Source organism: Lolium rigidum, chromosome 7, assembly GCF_022539505.1.
Source record: "Lolium rigidum isolate FL_2022 chromosome 7, APGP_CSIRO_Lrig_0.1, whole genome shotgun sequence".
Lineage (NCBI taxonomy): Eukaryota > Viridiplantae > Streptophyta > Magnoliopsida > Poales > Poaceae > Lolium > Lolium rigidum.
This window is the reverse complement of record NC_061514.1, coordinates 117,192,452-117,216,267: the sequence shown is the minus strand read 5'-3', so window position 1 is coordinate 117,216,267 and position 23,816 is coordinate 117,192,452. Positions and strand designations below refer to the sequence as shown.

The 23,816-nt window shown below is 42.8% G+C and overlaps 1 protein-coding gene across 1 annotated transcript; it reads right to left on the bottom strand.

Annotated features, from left to right (window-relative positions):
* Nucleotides 1–14,572: 14,572 nt before the first annotated feature.
* Nucleotides 14,573–19,672, bottom strand: LOC124671884 (probable inactive ATP-dependent zinc metalloprotease FTSHI 3, chloroplastic). Its single transcript, XM_047208205.1, has 5 exons — nt 18,764–19,672; nt 17,448–17,771; nt 17,063–17,363; nt 16,492–16,704; nt 14,573–15,081 (listed from the first exon to the last, which is right to left on the bottom strand). The coding sequence occupies exons 1-4, from the start codon at nt 19,670–19,672 to the stop codon at nt 16,508–16,510; spliced, it is 1,731 nt and encodes a 576-aa protein (XP_047064161.1). The 3' UTR covers nt 14,573–15,081; nt 16,492–16,507.
* Between the last annotated feature and the right edge of the window lie 4,144 nt (nt 19,673–23,816).

Genomic DNA, 23,816 nt, shown 5'->3' with positions numbered 1-23,816 from the left:
GGATGACCGATATGTCCTTCATGGGGATGATGAACAGGTCCGCGAAATATACACAGTCACAAATGGTTATGACTCAGTGCTTCTTTCACGTGGGTTACTAAGATCGTTCCCCCGCGTATAAGACAGCTTATAGGTGTTTCTAACTTAGAACATCTAAGCCCGAATTGTTCCACAAATTCCCGTGCAAGAAATGATGTAGTTGCTCCGAGTATCAAATAATACTTTGCCAGGATGAGTAAGAATGCTTAGCGTACCTAAGACTGTTTGATCCGACTCTTCCGCTTGTTCCAAAGATGTGCAATTCAGCTTTCCATAAGGCTTTCCCCTCTTGTTGTTGTTGTTGTTGTTCCGGTTGCTGTTGTTGTTGTTGTTGTTGTTGTTGTTACCTCCGCCTCGTCCTCCGGAGCTTTGTCCACTCCATGACGCCTTGTTTGGACACTCTGGCTTGATGTGTCCCTCTTTCCCGCAACCATAGCATATGATCCCGGGCTTCGACAATCCCTTTGAATATGTCCCCTCGCCCACAAGCTGTTGCATATGATCTCGATTTCTTGGGTTCCGATTCCGACCTCCCCGGTTATACCGATTACCGTAGGTCGGAATCGGGGTTTGAAACTCCGATCCGGAGTCGGTTCATCGACCGGGTACTTCCTTGGCTCGATACGAGCCTTCTTCCTTCTATCCTCCCGGACCTCGCCCGTAGTCATCCTCGAAAGTGATTGCCGAATCAATCGGTTCCTGGAATTCTGCAGTCCGTGCCAACCTCGGCTGCATCTTCATATATGGATTCATGCCTTTCATGAATCGTTTCTTCCTTTTCTCATCGGTGTCCACTTCCTCGGTGCATATCTTGACAGCCTATTAAAATCTCGGACATATCGCATGATAGGTGCAGATTCTCGATGCAGCTCGTCAAACTCTCTCTTCTTCAGCTCCACCACGCTCTCCGGAACATGGGCATCCCGAACTTCTTCTTGAATTCCTCCCGAGTGAACACCTTTTCTCGGAGGGTGTACTCGCCACAAGATTCTCCCACCATGATGCCGCTGGACCCGACAACAAATAAGTGGCATACCGAATCTTTTCTTCATCATTGCATCCAACGGTCCTCAACTTTCTTTCAGTGTCCATGAGCCGCTCTTCGCATCCATTGGTTCCGGGGCTGATGCAAAAGGTAGTGGTCTTGCATTCCGGAAGTCCGATAAGGTTACTCCTCGCCTTCATTACCCCTATCATTGATGACGTGGGTAAAGAAATCTTGCATGTTCTTGTTCGACTCTCCCGGTACCTCCTCCTATCTTCTTCCATTGCCCTCATGTACCGTTGGAAATCTGGATGCATCATTGGATGTGGTGGTGGTGGTGCGTTCTCTCGCTCTAGCCGCCGTGCATCCGCCTCCTCTTTCTCTCTTCCTTCCCGCTCTCTGCGAGCATCTTCGGTTTCAACTAACGCCATTTCCCCCTAGTCCTGTAACAAAGAGCGATTACTCATAATTACACCATGCAAATGTTTTCTCGAGCTCAACTCATTGCCCAAGTACTAGTCACATAATGAAATCAAGAAGCAAATCCAAAACAAACATTTATTATGTATATACACCGTATAATACATAACACACTCACAAACTTATATTACATGTGGTACATATAAACCACTTATTTGGCTCCAAGCCCAAGCCAACGGGAATTTAAAATACGTTCTATTACAATACCACCTAGATTACTTTATTCTTCCTTGGAGCTCTACTCCTCCTCGTCTTCATTCGCCTCCGCGTACATCCCTGGGGTCCAACCAAGACAACGACTAGTCTTCCGAACACCGTCCGGAACAAAGGTCCTTCCAATAGGGTATGTAATCTGAATCGGACGAAGTGCCGAGACAGAGATCCGTCATTCCAAAGTAACTAGATAAAGACTCATACATATCCCCGTGGAATACAACGCCTCTTCTCCGAGTCATCCATGGAGGATTCCTATTCACTTGACCCCTCATCTTCTTCTTCTTCTTTTCTTTGTTCCGTAACTCTCACCTACTTCGTATCGCGATGGTTTAGATATACCCATCTCCAAATCTAAAGAAATGGAATCAGTACCTTTCTCTTCCTCGCTCGTAGTGTTGGTTAACATTTGGGTTAACCGCATCACTCTCATCTCCTGTATCACATGGAATTGGCTCCTCCTCATCACCGAAAGGTTCCCCAAAACGCCAACCCGTTGAGTTTTCAATTGGTGACTCCGAGCAGTTTATGTTCCATGAGTGGTCTCCCCATATCCAGTATCATATGATGCTGACACGTGTGGATAGTGCGGAACAAAGTTAGGTGTAAGTGGATCTCTTGTAGGTAGATTTCTCTTGAACCACTGGTCACTCAAATCTACATCACTATCTCGGGTTAAAGAAGGGTGTAGTATGTTGTGGTTGTGCCCTCAAGTCATGCATCCGAGTTTGGACTTTATCGTGGTCCGTGAACTCAGCTAGCATGTGGTCAATCTCACCTCTCATCTTCATGTGTAAAAGATACATCGTAGTCAATAAAGACTTACAGACTATCCATGTGCCGTGCTGCAGCTTCGAGACTTCGTGGGCTAACACCAAATGATTAAGAGTGGGATCCTCATCTTCCTCGGCATGAGGTATATGAGAAAACTCGAACATAGGAGTTCTATCGACTTGTGCTGCCTTATCTCAAGGATTGCCTTGAATAGGCCCATATGGTAGGCCGTGGTGATAGTTTTGGCTTCTCCGTATGGCATTATACGACTCATCGCAGCTTTTCCGGTAGTTGGACCGATACTCGCACTTGGCTAGGATTTCCCCATCATAGTAAGTATACTTGATAACGTGTATCCGTGGATCGCAATGAAGTTCCTTCAAGCATCCCACACGGAGAGAGCTGTTATTGGTCCATCATAATCACCAAGCCAACCCTCAACTTTCCTCAAAGTCCTCTTGGGAAAAGTGTTCGCCATTATGGCTGTATACAAAAACAGAATATTAGTAGTGATAATGCATCATAATAGCTATAATAAAGAATTATCGCACTAAAATATATGGTTTTGCTATTCTCAAGTGAATAATCACCATACTTCTAGAGAATCCTTTACTATTTCTACTAGATTCCTACAGGTTTCTTCCCTATACTAGGTTTTTCCAACCTAAGGTCGCAACATTTGCTCTGATACCACACTGCGGTGACCCAAGCATACCACCGCATGTTGTAGTATACAAGTCGTTGATATGATCTTCATGAAGGGACTTCTTCACAAATATCACATCCCTCGAGTGGTACAACAGAAACATTGCAGGTCATAACACTCGATAATATATTACAATCATGGTCTTAACAAGTTGGTATTCTCACAGTCCGATGAGAACACCCTACAACATAAGGTACTTAGTACAAACCAACTAGATATGAAAAGAGCTCAAGCAACTTATTTAAGTATGCCACTACGCTGCTCGGCTCTATGCTACTCGGGTATATCACTACTCCTCCACCTCCATGTCATCGGGTCCGTAGACTATCCCATAGTCTACGCCTTCAACTCCTCCGGAAAGATCGGGTTCCTCGTAGACCAGCTCGTAGCTTCCTCCTGGTGCTCCATCGGTCATGGCCTCCACTTCCGTATCACAGTCTAGCAAGGGTGTCGAAATAAAGTGAGTACAGGGGTACTCAGCAAGTTCAAAAGAGTAAAAGGTGTTTGATGCACTAGCTACGACCTTCGATCAGAAAATCTTAGGTCAATGCATGTTTCGAAATCATTTCTTCAAAAGGTTTATTTTATTCTGAAAACTATGCCCGTCAGTCTTCACAGGTTGACTAGAACTTCACGGAGTTCCTTTCCTGCCGCGTTCGCAGTTCCCTTCCCGGAACAGGGAGTGACAGCCACAATTTAATACACTCTGCAGAGGTGCGTTACTTTTCCCATAAGAGATCTCACCCTTTTTGCCATCCGCAGGGACTTGCCCCCGTTCACACTTCCTTGGTGTGAGGCCAGGTATAAAGATCCAAGCCCACACCGCCTTCTCCGCGACCTCGCCGACCCACCCTTTTGTAAGTCTGTCCTCTCCTATATTTATGGGTAGACTAACCCGTGCACTTGTTCTCTCCTATACCATTAAGGTAGACCGAGCCGAACAACTTATATGCCCTCGTTCTATACACCATAGATAGACCGATCCGGACAACCCTTACAATCTTTCATAGACCAATAATAAGTCTACCCTCTCCCGTATCTAATGGTAGACTCGGCGGGACCACATGTCCCCACCTTTACCAAAGATAGACTGATCCGGCAACCCTTATTACCAATCCGTTGGCATGCGAGAGGGAAAAGATACAACTGGCTCCCCAGAGCCATTATAGATCTTATGGTCAACGCGATATGTACGGCGCTAGAATCACTAGACGGCATTGGTACTTAGTCCTAGATGAATAGTACCCATGCAATGGAACCTCCACCAATCAACACATACCTTGGTTCCATTGCCAACCACATAGTCATATTCATAATTGGAAAAGTAACATTTCATTTTCAATGCAGGAATGATAAGTCATATAGCTTTGCATTAAATTAATAGAAAATACTCAAATTTGACATGAGCAAGGGTGAACTTGCTCGTGGACTGCGAGATAGTGCAGTTCAATGCGTTGGATGGAACCCGGACCTCGGGTTCGTAGAAGAGGCATCATTGTCCGAGTAAGGACAATGTTATAAAATCCAAATGATGCATGCATGGATGTATTATTTTTTGTTGAATCCCTTTATCCCGATGAGTTATTACAATTTAGGGTTGAGTTAAGATTTATGCCTTTGGCAAGTAATTTGCAATTGTTTTAATGTATAAAACACTTTAATTCACACAAGGTAACATAATTCAAAGTAAACTACTTTATGTTGGTGATTTATTATTTATTCCAAAATAATTTGAAATAATAGAGTTGTCTCTATATTTTTGAGAATAAAAAGGAATAGAATATCTTCCTTTGGAAAATACCTTTTTCAAATAGAAATGATTTGGAATAATAGAATCTCATTTTGAAATGTTTAAAAATAAGTATTTGAACTTATTTGGGATTTTTCCTTGATTTATTAATTCAAGGAAATATAATTTGAAATTCCAAATGTTTATTTTAAATTCATAAAATTCACAAATTTAAATTTGTTCATCAAATTTTATTTCATATTTTATTCTTATTAAGAATAATTTTTCATTCACCAATCCAATTTTTAATGGATTTTTAGAGTTGTATTTTATTTATTAAAATTTGGTGAAATAATGGCCTTTTCTAAATTGTGAAAATACTAAAATACCCCCTGGACCCATATTGGGCCCAGCCCACTAACCTAAGCCCATGGGACAGCCCACTAAGGCGTGCCCATAGCGGCTCGGTGGAGCCGAACGGCCCACCGCTCTCACTCACTCGGCCCTCTCTCACTTTTTCCTAACCCTAGCTCCTCTCTCGCGACGCCCGTGGCGATGGCGTCGCCGCCATGGCCGCCGCCGCGCTCCGGCCGACTCCGAGCTCCTCCGCCGTAGCCACCTACCGAATCGGAACCGCCGCGAGCGGATCTATCGATCCGTCCGCGTGGTTTTCTCCTTCTCTTCCTCTCCGGCGAATCGCCTCCGATCCGGATCTCGGGTAGAATCGCCGCGACGAACTCCGGCGAGATCTCGTCCTCGCCGACGACGGGTGCGCCTCCGAGACCGACCCGGCGCAGTGCTGCTTGCGTACTTGTGCCGTCGTCTCTCGTGCCGTGCCGTGGTGGTGTTTGTGCTCGTCGGCGTAACGCCGGCGCCTACTCCGGACTTGCGGCCGTTAGGGCCGCGCGAGCACCGCCTCGCCATGCCCTAGCCTCTCGCTTCCGGGCGCAAGTAAGTGTTGCATCCACCTCTTCTCTCGTGCGCCTCCTCTTGGTGCCGTTCTTCTTCCTCCTCAAGCTCGCTCGCTCTCCGGTGATCCCGTGATCACCCGCGAGCCTTGCTATTCCGATGCAATTCGTCTATGTTTGGATTGATTGCAAGCACATGGTCCAATTACCATTACCGGTACCGGCACTCGCCGCTCGACATGCCTGTTCATGTTGTTCTTGCTTCTCTCGCTGCTCCTAGCATGCTCTATACTTGCCATGCTCTACCGTGCTTGCTTGTCTAGGTGTACTTGTTTTGCATCCGTGACACTTGTGTGTGTGCCGAGGTGCTCGTGATATGATTTAGTGCTACTCCTCGTAAGCCAATGATCCATTGGATCATTCCTTGCTTGTCGGCTAACCTCTCGTGTAACTTGGCTTGCTATAATTGATCCATTTGATCAATTGATTGCCGATGATGGCTTACCGGGTTAATACTCGTGGCTATAAATTAACTATGTCTGCTCAATAGTGTGCTATCGTCGATACTAAGCATGGATCCGTAATAAATTCATGCTTGTATTAATTTGATTATGAAGAACCGCTTATGCGATGATGATTTTAAATGACTTGCTTGATATGAATTTGCTGTTCATGATTATTTATCAAGCAATTAAAGTCCGAATCCATTTCGGATAGTGATGCTTTGTATTTGGCTTTCTCTCAATTGGTGCTAAGTGTGAAGTGACCTCGGTAGCCTTGCTACCGATCGGTTGCTCACCCGGTTGGTTGGATCTTGTTGGCTACTCATCTTTGCTTGTATATTTGGGAATCATAGAAACTATGAATGCCAATATACTTGCCTCGTGAAGAAATCTAGGGTTTCGATGGTTGTATGCTTAGGATTTATTGTGTAGTCATGGCTGCTAATCCTTGCCATCTACTGGTGCTACCTATGCATCAAATCTGGCTAGTGTGTGCATCTGTACATATGTGCTAGTTTCTTGTGCATAGGATCTGTACCTAGATGCTTTATATTTTAGTGGCTTTTGACTGGCAGTAATCCTTGGTGAAAACCAAGTGATGATCTACCCATATGAGCATCTGCTCATCCCATGCTCATGCATATGATGGATTAGATCCATGGGATCTTTTCCAGGAACTAGGTATACCTTGTTCCAGCTCCTAGAAAGAAATATTTGGTTGATGCAGACTTGGGTTTTGTGTACAGCTCTCCACCTCCAGGTCTTGGATGATCTTCTCAAGTCACCATGATTCCTGGTGGCCGAGTGGTTTTGTATGGTTTGGTTCTGTTCTTGCTCAAGAACCTGGATGAACCGAGCTTGTTCTCGCTTCACCCTTACCCGGTGATTTGCATATGTGGTCGATCGTCATGGTTCTAGGGTTTGTGTGCTATTTATATGGTCTCTACTTCCTCTCTGGCCTTGACACACAAGCCTGGTTTGCTTGATGACTAGGCTAGTGCACCGCCTTGTCGTTGTGTGCACGAGCACACATGAGCAAGTGTGCTCATATGCCGAAACTTGAGCCCCGATGGTTGCTCGCCTTTGGTCCTGCTCCTTCTTATCCTCGGTGTTGTCCGGTGTTTTGGACAAGCACAAGTGTCTATGACACTTGGTTAACTCGTCCAAACTCGAATTTCTACACTTAACATTCTCGTCTAGTATTGGTTTTTATGTTTTGCAGGTTTTGAATCATGGACATGGCCATGAAGAGATACTTCAAGGCACATAGTCTAAATTTTAGTTTAGGAACTATTTGTAATCTTTATTTTTATTTCTGTTTATTATTCATCAATTCTTGTATCAAGAATTCTGTAAAGACAATGTAATTTGTGTTGTGTTATCAATAAAGCTCAAGTTTTTGTTTATGAGCTTTTGCATTATGTAAAGTGTATAATCTTGATTAAATATTGTATTTGATACTCACTTTGAAATCCAAAAGGATTTGAATAATATATTGTGTTTGAATTGTAAATTCATATTTATGTTGTGTAATGATTATTGTTTAATGTTTAACACTTGTCAAATAAAATCAATTTCCCAAATCAACAAGATACAAAAGAGATCATGTCGAAATTTCCCTAACTCACATTGCCTAACCCTAAGTGCAAAATGAGAGAGAACCTCGATCCCTCTTAGGTTTAGTTGCAATAAGGCGCGAAAATTTCCCCCGTTTTGCGATGAAATGCACATCCCATTTCTAAATCTACCCTTCGTTGTTCCTATGTTCTGGGTTATTACATTATCACTAAGGACAACCTTGCAAAGCATTGGCAAGGAAGTAAAAATGTGTGTATTTTGTCCAAGGTATCACGATGAGACAATTAAACACTTAATCTTTCATTGTCATTTTGCAAGATCTATATGGTCAATCATCTAAATAGGTTCTACCTTATACTTCCGCATATTGTTGTCAATATTTTTGGCAATTAGCTTAATGGGGCGGATTATAGGTTTAAAATACCTATTAGGATGGAAATTAACGCTTCCCGTTATTTGGTTATTTGGTTGCTTTGGCTATGTTGAAATGATAAGATTTTTAATGATAAAATATTCTCTCTTATGCAGGTAATCTACCGGTGCACCACTTTGCTTCATTCGTGATCGTCTCTTCAGCGTATGAAGGACAACGATCTCTTTACGAAGGTATCCACACGGTTAGAGGATACAACAAAAAAAATATTATCCAACATAGGTAGCAACATGATCTCATGATTGGACCTCCACCGCTTTAGGAGCCATTAGAGTTGCATGTTCTTTTAGTGTATCACGACATCTTCTATTTTCCGTATTTGTACTTTAGATGTTGTGGGCTGTATACATCTTAGTTATGCATAGACCGGGTATAATGCCCAAACAAAACTGTAGTCTTCTTAAAAATCCTCCTAAAACCTTTCCGTACGATAACCCGTCTTCCACGAATCCAAACAACAACTAAACATGTACTCCCATGCGGGATATGCTGTTGTAGTGACGTACGTACCTAACCAAACACCCCTTGTGTAGGTAGAGATGGAAGATACGTATACCCCGAGCCGATGGATCAAACCCACATCCGCTTTCCCTTGCAAGGACGGTTTCAGTGTTTCACCAACCACGATCATGCGCTACAGATCACGGTGGGCAAAAAAACCGATGACCGAAGACCGAAACCGAAAAGACCGAGACCGAACCCGAAAAGACCGAGACCGAAATGACCGATAAAATATTGGGTAGAAAATTTTATAGACCGAATTAAGTTTGGTCAATTCGGTCATTTTGTTCTGAGTAACCGAATAGACCGAACTGACCGAATTTTATGTAAGACTGTTCCAATCCTTAGACTTTGTGATATGTGTGAGATGTGATATTGTTGAATGTTCATAAACTTTTCTAGCGTTGTTACATTTTTGTTTAGATTGTTGAAAATTTATTCGTGCCAATTGATAATAATATATGCAATGAAAAAAAACATCCAAAATACATCTAAAATGTTGCCAATCTTTTACTAAATAATGTCTAAATCTGCTGTTGACAATGTCGGCCACACTGTTCGGTCATGACCGAACCCGAACCCGAATTATTGGGTACCCGAATTTCTCGGGTAGTAAAAGTAACAAGTATATTTCGGTCTTCATTTTTTTCTGACCGAATTTGAAATAGACCGAAATAAAAAAACCGAATTTTCGGTCATGACCGAATGCCCACCCCTAGCTACAGATGGAACATGTACGAACAACGCTTTATATTAGCATCTTATCACATCGCGCAGCCTGGGCCGTTTGATCTCGATCTCCGTCGGATTAGGTAAATCCGGGCCGTCCGGTCTCGATCTCCGGAGATCGGGTGGCCTTTAGGTTATATCGCGAAGAACCTTAGCTAGCTCGCATGCGGACTCGCAACCACCAGTCTAGGGTTAGCTCTCCCGGCATACGCACAAGCCACCATGGCATGCAAGGTCGCCTCTCCGGCTATAAATAGAGGTGTGGCCTCTTCTCACCTTCCTTAAGCCCAAGCGAGACAGCCACTCTCCAACCACTGCTTAAGCGCTAGAGCTAGCTAATTCTCAATACCTCTCTATCTCTAGAACAAGTTAAATTAACAAGAGAGAGCTAGCTAGTATATGGGAAGAAAATCGTCGTTCTTCTGCGCCATATTCAGCTTCTCACGGAAGTCAAGGCGGTTCCAGGTCGACGACGAGGGCGACTGGGAGTGGCCGCCGGCGCTGCGCAAGGTCAGGTCCAGCGACGAGGACTCCGGGTGGTGGGTCGGCGAGCGCGACGTCGACCAGAAGGCCGCCGACTTCATCGCCAGCTTCCACCAGAGGAGCCTTGTCGCCTGAAGCGATATCAACGACGCCAACCCAGCTGCTACCTCGAGCTATTTCCGGCGTACGTATATACGTACGTCCAGGTTATTGACCGGAGCTATACCTAGCTAGCTTGTCGATGAACTAGTATTTATGTAGACACATACATATAAGTGTGTGTCAGTATGCTGTGTGGTATGTGTATATGTTCAATGTACAAGTATGTACGTACGTATCGTGTGAAATAATGCAGGCCGGGTATGAGATACTATTTCTGTAGCACTGCACAACTGTACAAGTTGTTCGTATATATGAATGAGTATGACTTGAAATACATGTGGTTTTGCTTAAGCGTTCTTGTGCATACATATAATAGATTGATATACGTATGTACGGTACGTACTGTTCAAACTACTCATGCATGCACTCATGTAAGAATTGTTTACATACATGTCGAAAATTCTAGGAAAAATTATTGCACATCTACCTCTACCATTGCAATTAGTAAAGAGGGTGTATATAATGTAGTATTTGTCAACGCAAACATGTGATACAATTTACTGTAGAGGAATGAATGTGATTAATTTGTGTATGAGAAGAGTTTTCGGCCATGATCAAGATGGTTATATACTGGCATACTGCCTTCACAAAAAAGTGTGTTTTAAGATATTCAATAATGCAATATAATACCTCTAAGTTTTTTTAGAAAAAAATTGCAGGTCCATATTGTCAAACGAAGTAAGATTATGGAATGTTTGACGAAAAATATATCCAAGCATTGTAAATAAAGGAACTGCATGCATTATACACATTTGCTTTTATACTCTCCTACAGCTCCGGCCTTGTATAAATTTCTACCACACCTTTGCCCAAAATTCACAGTCCATCATTCATCTCGAAATTTGCACATCCAGGATGTTTGCAAAGTTTCATAACTCATTTAATATGTTCTTATACTTTATCTCATCATCTTTTTCATTTTAAAGGTAGCTTGAGCTTCTGTTTTCAAATTTTGGGCTAGCAGAATGATGGCGTCATCATGAACAACAGCAGCAACCAAAACTTATTTCCTTTTTGCGAGATTGTCATAACAATTTTGATCCTTGCAATATTAAGTGTACAAGTGCACTTTTTGCAATGGCAGATATGCAATGTTGTCCCGAGATTCTACGATCAACACTAGAAGTATGCTTTCTCATATTGTCATATATACATGTACACTACGGGGCCCTCATGTTTGAAGGTTTGCGACTTCTACATAAATTTTGTGTGTTCACATTGTTAAAATAAAAGGGCGAGTGTCTTGTTGTGTTGCGCATTTTAGATAAGAAAGGGAACAACGATTTGGTTCTAGGTGCATATGCTCCCTTTTGTTTAAAATATATTTTCAACAAATTTTGAAATTAATGCTACTCCTAGAACCAAATCGTTGACATCTTCACAAACTCTGTGTGCACCAAGTCGTTTCATGAAAAAAAAAATTATATGCACGGGGCAATAAAGTTGTCAATTTTTCAGAAAACTTTGCATCCGCACATAGAAGTCGATATGCGTGAAATAGTTTTTTTTTTTTGCATTTAAACATTTTTTTAGGTAAAGGAAACATATGCACCTAAGATCAAAAGTGGATATACCCATTCTCAAAAAAAAATTGTGGATATCCCTTAAAGACTTGTTTTCTTTATGAACCTGTTACCCCCTAGGTTTGCGGTCCTAACTTGTTATGTTCTGATCTAAATTCAACTAAAGGTTGCTAACTTCTAGCGAGCTGAGCGAGGCCCTCCGCCCCTCCTCCCTCCAGTGCCTCGGTACGGATCCTTGCCCCGGTTTATAAATAGCTCTTGTAAGCCATTGGCTACGGTTCATCGCTTCATTGAAAACCCACAGTGTTGTGTAAGCACTCTCAACATGGTGAAGATTTGATGGCTGATGCCTGTGGTTTTTTCCTCTTGCTGGAGGGGTTTTCTACATTAAAATGCTTGTATCTCATGTGTTTTGGTTTGTTCGGTCTTCTTTCTTTTGCTTGTCATATTTATAACCTGTAGACCAGTAGAGCAAGTCATGAACTCCTGTACTCTACGGTCTCCACTCCATGTAGAGAATAGTAAACTATTTTTACAATAGTGTATTGTGTCTAATTCTACAAAAAAAACAATTTGGCATAAAATGCAATGGCGTACAAAGGCACCGAAGTTCACTCTTAAGATTCTCTCATTCATAGAGTCTAACTCTTAAGCCGGTTATATTATATATCCTTCACACACCAACAGTAATTTTGCGTGTCAAGAGGAAGAGCCAACCGATGTTACACTACTCATGCGTTTGCATATGCCCTTACATATATATATGCTTTAGTTCGTGGACGTGTCGTGTGTTCTCGAGTTCAACATCTCTAAATATGGTCTGGCCTTGGGATGGGTTACAATTGTCGTGTTTTCCATGAAGTTATTTTCATTGTTTTTCCCTTTGGCAGGTCAACACTTTTCATTATCGCACTTTTTTTTTTCAAAACTCAATCAAAACGAGTTCAACAACCATGCATTAGCTTAAAGCTTGCATATCTATTCAGTAGAGTGCACAAATCATGGTGAGTTAATAACAGAGATCAGTAGATTCAGCTCAAATGCATGATTACTCTCGGTGTACAGATACACAACTACCCATGATTCATGATTATCCCTCGGATACTTTTTCCACTGACTGGTTGGAAGCATAAACATGCTCATTGTTCAGTTGCTAAGGGTTCAATTAATTCAAAAGAATTCCACAGGTCTTTTGAGCATTTTGGATCCTTAGCCCTTAAGAATGTTTCATACGTACATGTCGTTTGATTTCTAGAATTTGATCACTGGAAATTTTTCGTAAGGCTAGACGGCGCATGCTCAAACGGTCCAGCTAAACACATAAATTAGTACTTGCGTTTGGTGCGTAATTGCGTCGTTAGCTATCGATACCTATGCTGACTATCGGTCCAGGAGTTGATGATGAGAGGACATCACTTCAAATGGCGTCTACATGGGGAGAATGAGCCTTTTTTTGCTAGGAAAGCAACTCAACTATAAGGCTATAACTATTCGATCAGCTCCTGAAAGTCACTTGTCAGTGCATGCAATGCTTTCTTCTAGCTTTATCTTCTTGTCTCGAAAATATTCTTCGTCATCTCACTGGCCTTCGTCTTTTCCTTATTCTCGTCGATCTCTTCTCTCCTCCTTTTCGGTGTAATGTGATACGAAACATAAACCATAGTCATTCATGTGTGTATGTCTTTTGTCTGGATATTCTGTGCAAAATATACCAAACTAGTAAGATACTATTTGGTATTGTACCCTAGCGACATACGCTACAAGCCCTTCCTTGGTTTTGGAGACCTCTGGATGTTTCCGATTGCTTGAGAGAAGTAGCAAAAATTAACATTACATCATTCTTATCAATGGTGGCAGCATCCGGTCATGTCCTAAATCCATAGCACGCGCATTGCAACTTGGGTGCAAAAATGACATGACACGCATCAACTTTACTTATACGAGTCTCTTCATTGAGTAATTGATATACCTAGCATCTACTCTACACAGGGTTCGTAGAAGCATTTCCCCGGCTCCTCTGCGTGACTGCGCATATTAACATGAAACTGCCTGGGCAAATGTTCGAAGACATTATCAGGAACCGTTCTGCAAAACCCATAGCTAAAGACTACAGTATTAACCACCAGATGACTCTCTTCTCCAACTACTAGCCTTAATTATGAATTTCTAATGATGCGCCTATCAGCGAGAATATGACTTGAGCAGGCATACTGCACCAGTTTTGCAAACTGAGACGGACACAAAACTGCCTTGAAACAGAAGGTAAAATTCATCGAGAGCTACAGATGCTAAGAACAAACGAACGAAAGCAACAAATCAGTTGGAAAAATACTTTCTTTCCTTCCTTTTTTAAGCCTGAGAATTGGTCCCACAGACAAGCACGTCGAAGCAGAACGTGGTCACAACAGCACATAGAGCCCAGAAGAAGGAACGCCAAAAGACAAACCAGTCTCTTGCTGGGGAAGAGCAGAAGAAACTTCCCCTATGTAACGGGTATATGTCCTGATTCTGCAGCCCCTGTATGGCTTTCCAATTATTAAGGTCATATCAGCGTTGCGAGCTTGCGACAGGATGTGTGTCTCGGACAGCAGGCTGCTTTTCTGGGTCAAGCAGACAGTGTCGTTCTCCGACCAACTGTCAGGGAATCCACTTACTCCTGCACCAAGCAGGCTTCTTGCCCAATCCTCACTCTTCAAATCAAGCAAGGGCTCATCAGGCAAATGCTGAAGAAAAATTACTAACATGGGATACCAACATGATGAAAGCTGTCATATTTGAAAGCTAATAAATCTATCCATAACGGTGAATTTACTAAGCAACAGTCAATGAAGAGGTACAGCGTGAAAAATAGCTGAGCTGCCAAGTAATTATGTCTACTTCCAATCTTACACATTGCTGTGGATCCAACTGCCGCAGAGCTCATGTATGCTAAAAAATGAGCCAAATGGCAAATTCATGTACATCAGAATCAGGGTTGACCCTATCTTGTAAACTAACGCAGACTATTCTATTAACAATATGAGCTACCCAAAAAACCATGTTTAAGTGCTTGTACCAAACTTACGGAGCGCAAGATTAATCCGAGCCGCTAGAAAATTCGTGGACCTTGTGTTGCACATTCACATACTAAGCTATTGTAATCTGTAGCAGCTTTCTGCTGATCGAATTGCATCAAAATTCATCGAGTAATGCGTCACAGTTCCCTGTCCCACTTAGTGCACAGTGCAGTCTCCTTCACAGGTAAGAGTTGAATTGTATATTCGCTGCCTTACAATTGAACCCTGCACCTCGTACACGGACAATTTTAATACCATGTCAGTTGATGCTTATCACCCCTATGAATCAACAAAGAATAAACAAAAGGGAAAATAGTTACATTGCAGTTTTGATAGAAAAAAATCAATGTTGAAAATACCACAAATCTACATATACCTTCAAAAACCCACATATATTATGATCAATCATATAATTTGCTAGGAGGGCCTGGGATTTGTGAAAATGCATCCCAATTCACAAACTCTAGTTGTGTGATATTATGGTCCCTTAACTTGTAATTTGATATTGTCTCTAAATATGTAGTTTTGTGATGTATGAATATCTGATTGGCCTTACGCCCACAGTTCTATGAAATTATTTTTCAAAACCTACAATTTTCAGAAAATTCGTACATTGAACTAGTAATGTTGCGAAATTCACTAATTCAATAAGATTCGATCAGATGAAATATTACGAGTTTTGTATGGAAAGAAAAGATACTATGAAACATCATAAGTTACTCTTTTAGTATAAAATTTGCAGGAACATTTGACTTGTTCCAAACTTGAATGTCGTGGTATAGAAAATATCAGGATGGTGTGGTGTCTTACAATATCTCAAAGTTAACATAATCACAGGTCCACCCGTAAGAAGAATTAAGATATGTGCACTGCACAGGAATGGATAATTCCAAAATTTACTATAATTAGTTCACTCTGACATGTCAAGCAATTCTGAATCATGTTGAGTTGCACGCAAAAACAAGGTCAAAAGCTTTATGTGTTGAGGAGAGAATCTACTCCTACTTCATAGTGTCTGCACTAATAGGATCAACCAGAACTACAGCGTGCAATCGAGCAGGATCTGGATGCCTCCTTACCTCCAGATCTCAACACAATACCTTACATTGAGTGCAAGAAATCATTTTCTCAGAAACCATGTCAGGTGTATTTCAAACTGAGAATCTCTAAGTTTCAATACCATGAAGAGTTTCATAAACAAACAAAATGAGTAAATAATACATCAGCTTTAGGATATTGGGTGCATGATGTGTATCTACACATACTTAGTTATTGAAATATGTTCCCACATTAAGAGAAGACACGTGGAAGGATAAGTTTTTTGTTGTATAAAATATCTAAATGTCCAACCTATTGATCAATTCACATCTTCCATTTCCATGTAAGCATCAATCGAATGGGTCCTCTTAAATTCAGCATTAGAGAAAAACGAAATGATAGCTTCCGTGGCACTTTTCTAGACAAAGGAAGATTTTATTTCTTCCATAGCCACTTATGTTTATACTTAACATGACATACAGTGGGCGGCAGGGCGGCAGGACAGCAAAATGAAGCAACCTTCAATTTTGTTGCCTTTAGCACATATACCGTTTCAGTCAAAAGGTGACCAGCTTGTGAAGCTACTTATTGGAATTTGTAAGGAACAATTTGATGAACAAAATCGGCAGAATACGAAAAATCTGAGGATACCTTGCAAAAACGCCAGTTAGCTTAATGTATGATAACCCATAAGTCCCTGGAAATCATCTGGGTTTGGTGGTTTATTTCCAGGTTTAGGTAACCATGGAAATAATTTGGTAAGGCCTTGTCTTTCAGAATCAGGACTCTTTTGTCTACCATTGACCCCATATTTCTCCCTCTCAATGGCATCCATAACATCTTCCCTAGCCACAGTATTGCCACCTGGACAGAACACAATCATGCTCAGAATCTTGCATTAACATAACTTCTTAATTAACATACATTTCATCAACTTAACCATCTAAAGAAGAACTATCTTTCAAAAGGAGGGAAATATACAAAACGTAAATGTATGTAACACTATGGTTTGTTTCCCAGTAACAATTTATAAGATGGGAGTCAAGGCACTGGTAGGAGAATGCATTAGCAGGTTTTACACTCAATGTTGAACTCCAAGTATTCCTTAGAATAGCAATTAAATAAGTTCCCCTGCATTACATATGATATTTTAAGCATAAGGAACCAACTGACTTGCTCTGTAGTTGTATGTATCTGATGATATAAGATGACTTTAACCTACCTCTTCGAGCAGCTAGTAGAGCAGCCTCATTGACAATGTTTGCTAGATCTGCACCAACCAATCCTGGGGTCAAGTTAGCAATCAGATCGCAAATTTTTTCAGAATCCTCTTCTAAAGGAACTTCTCTGAAATGAACAGCCAAGATCTTTCTGCGGCCCTCCAAATCAGGCACACCGACAAAAACCTTTCTGGAGAAACGACCAGGCCGACAAAGAGCAGAATCAAGAGCTTTAGGTCTATTAGTAGCAGCCATGACAATAACTTTGACGTCTGAGTCAAATCCATCCATTTCAGTAAGCAGCTGTTCATAGAATAAGCAATAATATCTTCATCGGTTAATATGAATTGACAAAAAGTAAAAGATAGTGAGAGAGCTAAGTAATACCTGATTTAGAGTTTGGTCCCTCTCATCATTAAAACTTCTACCTCTGCTTCCACCAACAGCATCAAGTTCATCAATAAAAATGATTGATGGGGCAGCTTCTTTTGCTTCCTTGAACAAATCTCTGACACGTGCTGCTCCTCTTCCAACAAACATTTCAACAAATTCACTAGCAGAAACAGAGAAGAATGGAATTCCAGCCTCTCCTGCAACTGCCTTGGCCAGCAGAGTTTTCCCAGTTCCTGGAGGACCAGCAAGCAGAACGCCCCTAGGTAATCTTGCTCCCAGCTTCTTGTAGTTCAGTGAACCACGCAAGCAGCTCACTATCTACATCATATTGTACAAAAAGCTTATTAGTCTTATATTGATATTCAGTCAACACAAGTACAGAAGTAATTCATGTATGAAGAATAAAAACAAAACACTGGTTAACAAAAACAACATCAGAGCCCTTTTTTCACAAGCAAGTTGGGGAAGGCTGGAACAAATATAATTCCTAGTACCAACAAACTTCAGCTGTCAATACTGCAGAATTAATACTTTGATAGATAGAAGTACCAATTATTATGCTTAGTCCTAGACTTCCAGTGTGGTAGTACCTACCATATATGTATTCATATTCCAGACATGCTCCTGGTATTTTCTTGAAATGGGGCTTTGTAAGTAAAAGCATAGCTAACATACGATTTCCTACAATAACCACACTGTAATTCCACAATGATTCAATAGGGTAAGCAGGGCCTTGCCGCTTAAGTGGTGCTGAATGAAACTTTGATCCAACCTTATTGTAGAATTTCAAATTCCTCATCATACCCTTGCTATTGGCATTTTCAATGGAATGCCATGAGGTAAGGCAACCAAAGTTTACTTGGCAAGAATAGAGCGTTTTTGGCATGTTCATAACAGAACTGCTAACTCTTAGTCCACAGAGGTTTCCTTTAATTCCACGAAATTGGACCAAGCTCTAAGATTCATACATGGGTAGGATTTTTCTATGTATAGCTCTAAAGTAAATAATCAATTCATTTCCATTTTCTTTTTAAACCATCCAACGGCTTCACTGAGCAGTCAAGTGTGAGACCCTATGCAGAATTGAGTTGGATATTATTCCTGAATCCTGATACTTGATTGATGTGTTGCTAACTTGCAATGGTAACCTCTACTTTAGTCCACAGAGGTTTCCTTGATTGATGTGTGAGACCCTAATGTACTCTACTGTTTCCTCTTCCAGTATGTCTAGTGTCTAGTGTCTAGTGGCCAGCATGTCATCAACATCAGAGAAAACAGTCATGAGTAAGCAGTAGAGAAGGCATATTCACCTCAACAAGCTCCTCCTTGGCTTCATCCACGCCCTGGACATCTTCAAATCCCACTCGCTGCTTCCTGGGCTTGCGGCGCTTGTCCGCGCTGCCCGCAGCCGACATCTGCCTCTGTATGAACCACATCATGGGCAGCAGCGAGAACCAGAGCGTGAGCAGCGTGGTGAGCATGTCCACCAGCAGCCTCCCCGCCGGCCTCGGAGCAGACCGGTAGTCCACCCCGCCGTCCCGCATGAGGCCCAGCAGGAAACCCTCGTCGTGCGGCACCCTCCTCGCGTAGTACGCCCACTTCGTCGCACCGACGCTGCCTGTGCCGGCCTCGGCCTCGCGCTCGTCGCCGCTGCTGCCGACGTCCTCGGCCTTGCTGAAGTAGATGCGGCGCGAGTCCTCCTCGAACGCGGCGGCGGTGACGGCGCCCGCGCGGAGCCCCGCGAGGAGGTCCGAGTAGGCCACCTCCCGGGCGGCGTTCTTGGGCACCGTGAGCCGCGCGGCGAGGAGGAGCGCCCCCAGGACGACGGACGCGGCGGCGGGGAGCGGCACGCGGCGGGCGGCCCGCCGCAGCGCCGCCGCCGCGTCGCCCGCGAGCTCCCGCGGCGACAGCAGCCGCCGGAGCCGCCACCGCAGCACGCGCAGCCGGGGCCTGAGCCGCAGCCGCAGGCGGCGCCGCAGGGTCTTGCGCTGCTGGTCCACGCGGAGCCCCGAATCGGCGGCCTTGTCCTTGTCCGCCTCGCCGGCCTTGGCGCGGACCGGGCTCCTACATCGCACCCGCAGCCGGGGCTTCGTGTCGAGCGACCCGCCGCAGCGGCCATTGTGCTCGGCGAAGCAGCCCCAGGAGGGAGCGGGGGTCCTGAACCTGAAGCGGACGTGGGGCCGCGGGAGGGAAGCGGATAAGGTGGGGAGAGACGCCATTGGAGGGAGCCGCGGACCCGTCTCCTCGCTCAGTTCGTTGCCGCCATTCGGCCGGAAGCGAAGGCGGCGCGCGAGGTGTTGGAGGGAATTGGTCGGAGAAGAAAGCAGCAAGCTTGGCCTGTACTACTAGTGAACTGGCGTGGTGCCGGCGTGGCCTGGTGATGATGCGTGGACGGAGGATGGCAGAACAGATTTTTTATCTGGAAAGGAAATTGGTGGCCGTGGGCTTTCGGCTGCCCCATGAGAATGGGCTCTCATAGTTACAAACAGTGGGGGAGGCCTGTGACACGAAATGTTTGTTTTTTTAAACGGAAAAATAGATAATTTTTTAAACGGAAATGTTTGTGAATGGGCCTTGGTAAATCTCTCGTGTTGTACATGCCCTCGTTGCGAATTCTCAGAAGAAAAAAAAAAGATAATGCCCCCGTTGCTGACTTGCTGAGTTGCCGTATCTTCTTCACCGACGAAATCGTTAGACCAGGAAGCAGCCGTAGTATCGAAGTCTCTGCAGCGGTCAGCACTCAGCAGGTGCACTCATTGGAGGAATAAAAGTCAAAGTTGCATATGATTCGCAGAAAAAAAAGTCAAATGCTTGACGTTTGCACCGTCTTTCATACACTACTGTATAATGTAGTTACAAACTGTGTAAACATCTTAGAGCAAGAACAATTGTATAATTAACTGTTGGCTATATAGTAGTGTCATGTCATGTGTCATGTATATAGTACCTTCATCCAAAGCTTAAGGCTTACATTTTTTTGAAAAGTTAAATCAAGTAAAGTTTAATTAAATCTTTACAACAAACTATCAATAAATATATTATTTCGTAAATACCATACGAAAATATAATTTATTATCTATTTAATGATATTAATTTTGTATTTTGCATGCTAATATTTTTTAGTAAAAGATTAATCAAACTTGACATAGTTTGACTTTCTAAATTTAATTAAGCCTTAAACTTTGGGATGGAGGTAGTATGTGTATAACTTTTAGAAGTTGTACTTGTTTTGAGACCTAAACTAAAATAATGCAACTATATACCAGTGGTTATGTTTTTATTCTCTTTAAGATAAGCTATAGTCGGTCTAATAACCAACACGTATAAAACTAAACTATAAAATATAATACTTTCAGAGACAGAGCTACAACGTAATGGCCGGTGTTAATTGACACCGAAGTAAAGGAAACAGCTCGAAAATAAGCATGATTTCAAATTTAAGTGGTTTATTTTAAGAAAAATGTTGTAAAGACAAGATGATGAGAGAGTTTCAAGAGAATGACAAGAGAACAAATCCAGGGTTTATTTATGAAATGACGAGATGTCGCCTAGAGGGGGTGAATAGGCGTTTTAAAAAACTCTTACGCATTTGGCTTCTAAGAATGCGGAATTAAACTAACGTTTATTTTACAAGCACAAATCATAAATATGCTAGGCTCAACTAAGTGCAATAACAACAAATAGAGCTAAGCAAGATAAGCACAATATATATATGAACAACAAGTGATAGCAAGATATCATAAAATACTTCAAGCTCGATGCCTATCACAAGGAAAAGTAAACTCGGGGATAGAAATAACCGAGGCAAGCGGAGACGAAGATGTATTCCCGTGTTCCCTTCCTTTGCAAGAAGGTACGTCACGTTTGAAGAGGTGGGGATCCCACGAAGGATTTCCCAACGCCACGAAGGCTCACCTTCTTCTCCAAGCCTATCCCACGAAGAAATAGCCCCTTTCATTATGGTTAGCTTTTCCTCCACTACGGAGATGGCAAGCTCCACAACCACTTCATAAGCTCCAAGAAGGAGAAGCCCGAGCCCCTTCACAACCTTCCACGAAGGAGGTCACCGGGACACCAACAAAGCCAACTAGGAGGTCACCCTCCAAGAGTAACAAGCTCACGGTCTCTCACTCGAACTAATCGTGGTGTATGATACGTCTCCGACGTATCGATAATTTCTTATGTTCTATGCCATATTATTGATGATACCTACATGTTTTATGCACACTTTATGTCATATTCGTGCATTTTCTGGAACTAACCTATTAACAAGATGCCGAAGTGCCGCTTCTCGTTTTCTCGCTGTTTTTGGTTTCGAAATCCTAGTAACGAAATATTCTCGGAATTGGACGAAACAAAAACCCAGGGGCCTATTTTTCCACGAGCTTCCGGAAGACCGAAGAACATACGAAGTGGGGCCACGAGGTGGCGACACCACAAGGCGGCGCGGCCCGGGGGCCCGCGCCGCCCTATGGTGTGGCCCCTCGTCCGGCCCCCGACTCTGCCCTTCCGCCTACTTAAAGCCTCCGTCGCGAAACCCCCGATGCGAAAAACCACGATACGGAAAACCTTACCGAGACACCGCCGCCGCCGATCCCATCTCGGGGATTCGGAGATCTCCTCCGGCACCCTGCCGGAGAGGGGATTCATCTCCCGGAGGACTCTACACCGCCATGGTCGCCTCCGGAGTGATGAGTGAGTAGTTCACCCCCGGACTATGGGTCCATAGCAGTAGCTAGATGGTTGTCTTCTCCTCATTGTGCTTCATTGTTGGATCTTGTGAGCTGCCTAACATGATCAAGATCATCTATCTCGTAATTCTATATGTTGTGTTTGTCGGGATCCGATGGATAGAGAATACCATGTCATGTTAATTATCAAGTTATTACATATGTGTTGTTTATGATCTTGCATGCTCTCCGTTACTAGTAGAGGCTCCGGCCAAGTTTTTGCTTTTAACTCCAAGAGGGAGTATTTATGCTCGATAGTGGGTTCATGCCCGCATTGACACCTGGGACAGATGACAGAAAGTTCTAAGGTTGTGTTGTCGTTGTTGCCACTAGGGATAAAACATTGGCGCTATGTCCGAGGATGTAGTTGTTGATTACATTACGCACCATACTTAATGCAATTGTCTCGTTGCTTTGCAACTTAATACTCTGGAGGGGGTTCGGATGATAACCCGAAGGTGGACTTTTTAGGCATAGATGCAGCTTGGATGGCGGTCTATGTACTTTGTCGTAATGCCCAATTAAATCTCACTATACTTATCATGTCATGTATGTGCATTGTTATGCCCTCTCTATTTGTCAATTGCCCGACCGTAATTTGTTCACCCAACATGCTTTTATCTTATGGGAGAGACACCTCTAGTGAACCGTGGACCCCGGTCCATTCTTTAATACTCGAAATACAAATCTGCTCGCAATACTTGTTTTTATTATTTTCTCTCGCAAACAATCATCTTCCACACAATACGGTTAATCCTTTGTTACAGCAAGCCGGTGAGATTGACAACCTCATCTGTTTCGTTGGGGCAAAGTACTTTGGTTGTGTTGTGCGGGTTCCACGTTGGCGCCGGAATCCCCGGTGTTGCGCCGCACTACATCCCGCCGCCATCAACCTTCAACGTGCTTCTTGGCTCCTCCCGGTTCGATAAACCTTGGTTTCTTTCGAGGGAAAACTTGCTCGCTGTGCGCATCATACCTTCCTCTTGGGGTTGCCCAACGAACGTGTGAAATACACGCCATCAAGCACATTTTCTGGCGCCGTTGCCGGGGAGATCAAGACACGCTGCAAGGGGAGTCTCCACTTCTCAATCTCTTTACTTTTTTTTGTCTTGCTTTATTTTATTTACTACTTTGTTTGCTATATCAAAAACACAAAAAAATTAGTTTACTTGCATTTACTTTATCTAGTTTGCTTTATTTACTATTGATAAAATGGCCAACCCTGAAAATACTAAGTTGTGTGACTTCACTAGCACAAATAATAATGATTTCTTATGCACACCTATTGCTCCACCTGCTACTACAGCAGAATTCTTTGAAATTAAACCTGCTTTACTCGAATCTTGTCATGAGAGAGCAATTTTCTCGGTGTTAGTTCCGATGATGCTGCTGCCCATCTCAATAATTTTGTTGAACTATGTGAAATGCAAAAATATAAAGATGTAGATGGTGACATTATAAAATTAAAATTGTTCCCTTTCTCATTAAGAGGAAGAGCTAAAGATTGGTTGCTATCTCTGCCTAAGAATAGTATTGATTCCTGGACTAAATGCAAGGATGCTTTTATTGGTAAATATTATCCCCTGCTAAAATTATATCTTTGAGGAGTAGCATAATGAATTTTAAACAATTA